Source organism: Etheostoma spectabile, chromosome 10 (assembly GCF_008692095.1).
Source record: "Etheostoma spectabile isolate EspeVRDwgs_2016 chromosome 10, UIUC_Espe_1.0, whole genome shotgun sequence".
In the NCBI taxonomy this organism is placed as follows: Eukaryota; Metazoa; Chordata; class Actinopteri; order Perciformes; family Percidae; genus Etheostoma; species Etheostoma spectabile.
The window spans coordinates 24,598,694-24,605,875 of record NC_045742.1 but is presented as its reverse complement, the minus strand read 5'-3'; the positions used below and the strand labels follow the sequence as shown (position 1 = coordinate 24,605,875).

The following is a 7,182-nucleotide window of genomic DNA, read 5'->3' as shown; positions in this document are numbered from 1 at the left end:
TCCAGCCTTGTGGAGGTGTACAATTTTATCTCTAGTGTCTTTGGAAAGCTCTTTGGTCTTGGCCATGTTAGTAGTTGGATTCTTACTGATTGTATGGGGTGGACAGGTGTCTTTATGCAGCTAACGACCTCAAACAGGTGCATCTAATTTAGGATAATAAATGGAGTGAAAGTGGACATTTTGAAGGCAGACTAACTGGTCTTTGAGGGTCAGAATTGTAGCTGATGGACAGGTGTTCAAATACTTATTTGCAGCTGTATCCTACAAATAAATAGTTAAAAAAATCATACATTGTGATTTCTGGATGTTTTTTTGTTTTTTTTAGATTATGTCTTTCACAGTGGACATGCACCTATGATGACAATTTCAGACCGCTCCATGATTTCTAAGTGGGAGAACTTGCCAAATAGCAGGGTGTTCAAGTACTTATTTTCCTCACTGTATATAATATGTCACAAAAAGTATTTCTATCATTTACACTTTCAAAATAACAGAAAACAAAAAAAGGTGTCTGCAAAAGTTTGGGCACCCTGCAGAATTTATAGCATGCTCCACCCCCTTGGAAAGCTGAGACCTGACATTTTCATGGATTGTTCTCAGTCATCGTCTGGAAAGACCAGGTGATATCAGTTCATCTAAGCAGTTGTCTAGAAAACTGAAACTGAAAATAGTTGACGCTCACAAAGCAGGAGAAGGCTATAAGAAGATAGCAAAGCATTTTCAGATGCCAATATCCTCTGTTTGGAATGTAATTGGCAATCATCAGGAACAGTGGAAGTTAAAGCAAGATCTGGAAAACCAAGAAAAATATCAGACAGAACTGCTTGCAGGATTGTGAGAAAAGCAAGTCAAAACCCACAATTGACTGCACAATCCATCCAGAAAGACACTGCAGTTGTGGTACATCATTCCACTATAAAGAGATACTTGTACAAATATGGTCTTCATGGAAGAGTCATGGAAGAAAACCTCTTCTTCGTCCTCACCACAAAAATCAGCATTTGGCGTTTGCAAATGAACATTAGACAAGCCTAATGCATTGTGGAAATAAGTTCTGTGGACCAATGAGGTTAAAATAGAAACGTTTTTGGCCTTAGAACTTTCGAGCCCCACTGTACATTGTCAGTAAAAATAATGTCATTCATAGCGGTAGTTTCAGTGACAGTTGGTATTAGTGTATACACTATAGGTGTAGCCATGATAATGTTATTAGGTTGCAACAGTATTACCAATAAAAGCGTGAGTCATAAGGGTTAATCAGCAGCCATATCAGTTATATAAGTAGTATTTGCTGAAGCAATTATCAGTGCTTAAATTGAAATAGAAAATGCGTCAGAGCTCCAGCAGCCTGAGCAGTGTGTACATAATACATACATATTAACTGGTAGGCAGGAGTAGAGCTGTAGTGAGGACCGATGTTTGTAACCAGAAAAACACACTACAGGTGTGATGATAATCCAAAACCATATTTTAGTGTAAAATAAATCTCTCAGGCAAAACCGCTCTGAACTTAAAAAGCTGTTGGCCTCCAAAGATACAACATGAATGAGTCTTAATACTGTGATGTTGTTTGTGTTTTGACTGGGGTTTGATTGGTGCTGAGGTCTCAGCCGGGCTGACCCATGTCTTTTTATATTGCTGACATAATGATGCCCGGGCAGGAAAAGGTATGAACATCCCTGTCAGATGGGTTACTCATGCTTAATGTTGTTCATTCTGGATTCAACCTGACTGGCTGTGAGGCGTTATCACTCATGTCAATTTGGGTTTGGCCAAGCTACTTTGGTGCATGCTTTGTTGTTTGGTGTTTAATTTTTTTTATATATTTTTTGCACTGGCAGTTTTAATTGCATTTACACTTCTTCATTTGGTACCAGTTTGTTGTGTTTTGGTATTGATTTGTAAAAGCTTTTTTTATATTAATTTTGCCATCCAAACCTTTGGAGTCTACACCCCTTATTCAGCAGTTACTGTTAATGTCCCCTTCATCTTCTCCAGATACCAATCAGGCTCTGCGGCTCTGTCTGGGTACCAAGGCAACTGGGGCAGAGTTTGGAGCGGTCTCTGCCCTGAGCATCAACCACGATTGCTCAAGACTTCTCTGCGGGTTTGCCAAAGGACAGGTATATACTCCGACACACAAACATACAAACATTATGCAATCACAGACTCACAGACAGTTTACTGGGAGGTTGTTTTTAAAAAGTTCAAAATGGTGAGACTCAGGACTTGAATAAATCTAACATAATTAGCTTTAGTTTGCATACAGTGGGACCTATTTTAACGATCTAAGTGCACAACGTGGAGAACATGGCGCAGGTGTGTTTAGGGCCTGTCCAAATCCACTTTTGCTAGTTTGACGGCAAAAACAAGGGTCTGTGCACCAGGCGCATGGTTCAAAAGGGTTTTACTTGGTGTCTTCATTAATTCATATGTGTTTTGGGCGTAACATGCAATAAACCAATCAGTGTCATCTACCATTCTCTTTTAAAGCCAGGCTCGTTTGTACCTTGGCACATTGCTTATATAATGGTGGATTTGCACAATAATATTTTTATTGTAATCTTATGTAAACATGTTTGTGTGCTGCTGCGATTCCTTGTGTGTCTGTATTACAAGCATAGTGGGCACACGCTGTGCATAAGCCTAGGCGCATTGCACTAATGCACTGTTAAAAATAACAATGAAGTGGTGCACAATTGACTTTAGACCAGGTTTTTCTTGGTCAATGGTGCCATCCCTTCCTCTTGCCTCAAGATAGCAATACGCCAAGAATTCACCTGACCACACCTCCCTGTAAGACTAGTATGCCCACGGGCGCAAAGATGGGCGCAGGTGTATTTTCTATTTAAATGACGTTGGGTGCTGGACGGGAAATTGACTGCGTCGATCTTAAACTAGCAAAGACACTGTTGCATGTGTTGTGGCATGTGGTCGTGATGAGCGGGTGTGGTGCTCTGAAAGACTTGATGGTTTATGACTCAAAGTATAAGGTCCAAATCACTGATAATTTACTTGGTTTTGAACAATTTTAATTACTATCTCAAGGGCTAGTCCACACAAATGAGGAAATGTTTGGCTTGGTGTTGGGTATCAAAATACTGTATGCAGTTCTTCAGCCAGTGTGTACATGATTTTTAAAGTCAAATTATTTTACGGCTACATCCAAGCCGGGATAAATGGAACAGTCTGGTTTAAAAATGCGACTAGCGACAAATCTACTGACTTTCTGTATTGCCAGTTTTGTCCGGGGAGAGCGTTGTCTTTCTCTCTAGAGGCCGCCACAGTCACCTCTCTCTGTCACTTCTGACTACATCATGTAGTGGGCCAGCTCCTTGTGTGGCAGCTCTGCCACCATGGTTGTATGTGAATAGGTGAATGGTAAATTTACCATTGGACGAGTTGTTCTTAAGAGCGCTTCAAACTGGCACGCCACTCAACAACACTGCAAGCAGCAATACTGGGAACCAAGCATTTTATTACTGCCTTTTCTGTCACATGTTGTTTGTGAGAATTTACACAATAAAGTTGTGAAAAGTAATCCTTGGAACCAAGCAACTGGGCGTTCCGAACACACACTACAAACATGCACTGTACTAGTAAAAATAATTGATAGCTGAAATCACAAATTATTTCACGCCTTTTTGGTCACTTTGCTTGATTTCCTCCAACTATTTTTGTCAAGTGTCTTTTTTTTTTGTCCAGTTGCTTACCCTAATCCAAATTTTCTTCAAAACTTGCTCTGTCTGTCTGCATGATTAGATTACAATGTGGGATCTAGCCAGCGGGAAGCTCCTGAGAACAATCACTGATGCCCACCCTCCAGGGACAGCTATACTACATGTGAAGGTACACACACGCATATATACACACACACACAGACAGGCACCTCTCTTTACTGGAGCAAGTTGTTGGGTGGCTAAAGTCAACCCTTTTTCCCCATACAACAATAAAGCAAACTTTGTGAGTGTCACACTCCCTCAGAAATTGGTTTTACATAAGTTGGATCCCTGATCATTTTCATCAGATTTCTGTCCCTTGTTTTTATTTTCCTGTTGTTGTTGTTGTGTCTAGTTCACAGATGATCCAACTCTTGCAGTGTGCAATGACAGTGGAGGATCAGTTTTTGAGCTGGCTTTCAGGTAAATGACTTAAAATTAAAGTCAATTAAATAACTTTGTTTTTAGGTTGAAGAGCTCCTTTGCTAGAGGGGACTGTTTGGCATGGCTTGGGCTACAGCTGTTGCCATTTCTGTTGTGTACAGTTGCCATGGTGTCATTGTCTTCTACTGTGAGGTTAGTGGAAAAAGCATGGTTTACAGTTCACAGTGTCCATCCAAGGTGGACTACATGAACCAGGTTTGTTTCCTGACTCATAAAGCCTATGCTTAGAAAAGAAGATGGTCGATTCAGCCTTTTTAGTAAGCAGCTAGTTAAGGGCTGAGCGAGCTGCCTCAAATTTTTTTGGACAAAATTCTAGAAGGTGTACTTTTAAATTGTACTTCTAGCTGTTGTATTGTATTCTCTAGGCTGAGTTTGTTCAAAGCAGCCTTTTTCTAAGCTGTAGTGTGAATGCTGAAATTACTATTGGAATTTGATTTTTTTGTAAATCGGTTGGCTAACGTTAGCTAATTTCCGTCTTCTTGTGTCACGTCTGATGAGCAATAAGTTAAGGGAGTGAGAAACACAAGGCTAACGTTACATTCCGTGTACTGGAGGAGTAGGAGGCTGCGGCTGGAAATCAGAAGAAGTATGGGAAATTGTTTTAACATGACATTAAAAATCACTAGTTAGCTTGTTCTGGGTTCCCAACTATGTTTCGACTTACTATAAGAGCTTAGCTGGGAGCTTCATGGAGACAGTTAATGTTAATGTTAGCTGCCCCTATAGCTGTCAGAGTTAGCTTCGACTTCATATATTACCTTCTAACAGCTGAACTCTCAGTAACGTAAAACAGGTTGCTTTTAAATCACTAAAATAGTAGTGGAAGCACCGTTTGGCTTAGTTATTAATGCCGTTAGGACTGTGGCTAACACTTTTGTTACTTAGTCTATGACAAATGGATTTGGCTGTGCTTTCAAACATGTCATTGTGCTAACTGAGCAACGTTCAGTTACAACAGAGCCACTTCAATACACTTGTTATATAATGTTTTATTACAGAGTTCTCTGTTAATTTTTGTTTGTTGCTGTGTGCGTGGTGAAATAATATAAACAGTGAGCGGCGTGCTAGAAATGCAATACGCCATGACGTATTCACCTGGCCAGGCTGATGTTGGTAGTCCTACTAGTGGACAGAACATGTAACAACAACCACATGCTTGTAGTGGCATTGACAATGCATAAGCCTGAGTAGTGTAGCACATTTTAAAAACAGGCTGCATTTGAAAAAAATGCATCCATCCATCTTCATCATCCGCTTATCCGGTATCAGGTCGCGGGGGAAACCCATTCCGCCCTCTTATACCCTGGATCTCGTTCTTTCGGTCATGACCCAGTCTTCGTGACCATAGGTAAGGGTAGAAACAAAAACTGACCAATAGATCAAGAGCTTTGCCTTCTGGCTCAGATCTCTTTTTGTCACAACGGTGCGATAAATGGAATGTAAAACCGCATCCGCTGCGCCAAATCTTCAACCAATCTCCCGCATTATTGTCCCCTCACTCGAGAACAAGACCCCAAGGTACAGTATTTAAACTCAGTAAGGACTCATTCCCTACCTGAAGAAAGCACTCCATCGGTTTCCTGCAGAGAACCATGGCCTCAGATTCAGAGATGCTGATCCTCATCCCAGCCGCTTCACACTCAGTTGCGAACCGATCCAGTGAGTGCTGAATGTCACAGGCCGATGATGTACCACTTCATCTGCAAAAAGCAGCAATGAGACCCCAGCCCACCAAACTACAACCCCTCCCCACCCCGACTACGCCTTGATATCCTGTCCATAAATATTACAAAAAGGATTGGTGACAAGGCGCAGCCCAGCCGGAGGCCAACCTGTAAGTAGCAAGAAAAAAGAAAACAATTGGTGTTGCCTACACCGTGTTATCCTCCTGCTACATTTTGCACCCAGAATGCTGAAACAACATGCTTTTAGCCTCTTAACATGTTTGAAATGTCATTACAAGTACCTACCCATATGCATTTATTCCTTCGGAGTGAACACGGTGAATCTGACTGCAGTAGATGTGAAAGAAATGCGTAAAAGTTCCGCTAATTCAGCTGTGTTAGTTCCGGTGTTGATAGGGCAAGACTTGGGGACCCAAACTCCAACATCAAAAAGACGTATCAAAAATATTTATTAATTTAATGATTCTCTAAACTTACAGTACCTCAATTGAAACTTGTCTCCTGATAGTTGTACTACAGCACTTACTTTTAAAAAATATGCATATGCCTATTTTTTGAAACATTTTTGTATCTCTTTTGTGTGTTGTAGTTTGTAAACAGTCCCCAAGCACTCGTGTTGTTGAAATTGACCGGAATTCTCCTTCAAGTTTAGTCTCTGTAATGTTGGTATTAAGTTTTCATTTTTTTTTGTCATTCTTATTTTGTAATATTTTGCGTTTTTGTACTTTGTCTCTTACCCCTCCCTTTATAGTTCCCCTATTTTGTTTTGTTTATGATTAAGTAACTTGGCTTCTGTAACAATATTTTATAGTTTTTTAATAATCGTCAGTAGAATTTTGACTTAATGAAAAAAAAAAATGTGTTTCACAATGCACTTCAACTGAGACTGAGCGACGCATGAGAAAATTGTCAAATACTGAAAAGAACCTCATTTAATTGTAAAGCAAAATACCAAATGTACATTCTTTTTGATATCATTTGACAGTTATTTTCAAGCCTAAAAGTTTCTCCCTCTACTTTTTCGTGTATGTGTTGGTAACACTGCATCTATAATTCACATCTGCAAGCGGTGTGATTCCAGTGTGTTGCTTTTTTCCCTAACTTGACCCCTACCTTTTATTATCTCCTTATTCTTACTCTGTTCTTGTGTCATGTTAATGTCACCTAAGGGTGCTCCGATCAGGATTTTTTGGGGCCGATCACCAATTGCTGGAAGCAGTATTGGTTGATACCGATCACCGGGTCTATTTGAAGCCTTCTATCTATCATGTCATATATTTGTCATATATTAATTTTAACAATGTATATGTATTAAAATTAACAGAAGATAATGT

At 40.0% G+C, this 7,182-nt stretch overlaps 1 protein-coding gene across 1 annotated transcript in view; it reads left to right on the top strand.

Moving 5' to 3' along the window:
* vps8 (VPS8 subunit of CORVET complex) overlaps positions 1 to 7,182 on the top strand; it is a 179,632-nt gene that overhangs the window by 42,097 nt on the left and 130,353 nt on the right. Inside the window, 4 exon segments of the mRNA XM_032527504.1 lie at positions 1,662 to 1,667; positions 1,999 to 2,123; positions 3,763 to 3,849; positions 4,075 to 4,142. Coding sequence (XP_032383395.1) covers positions 1,662 to 1,667; positions 1,999 to 2,123; positions 3,763 to 3,849; positions 4,075 to 4,142 — 286 coding nt within the window.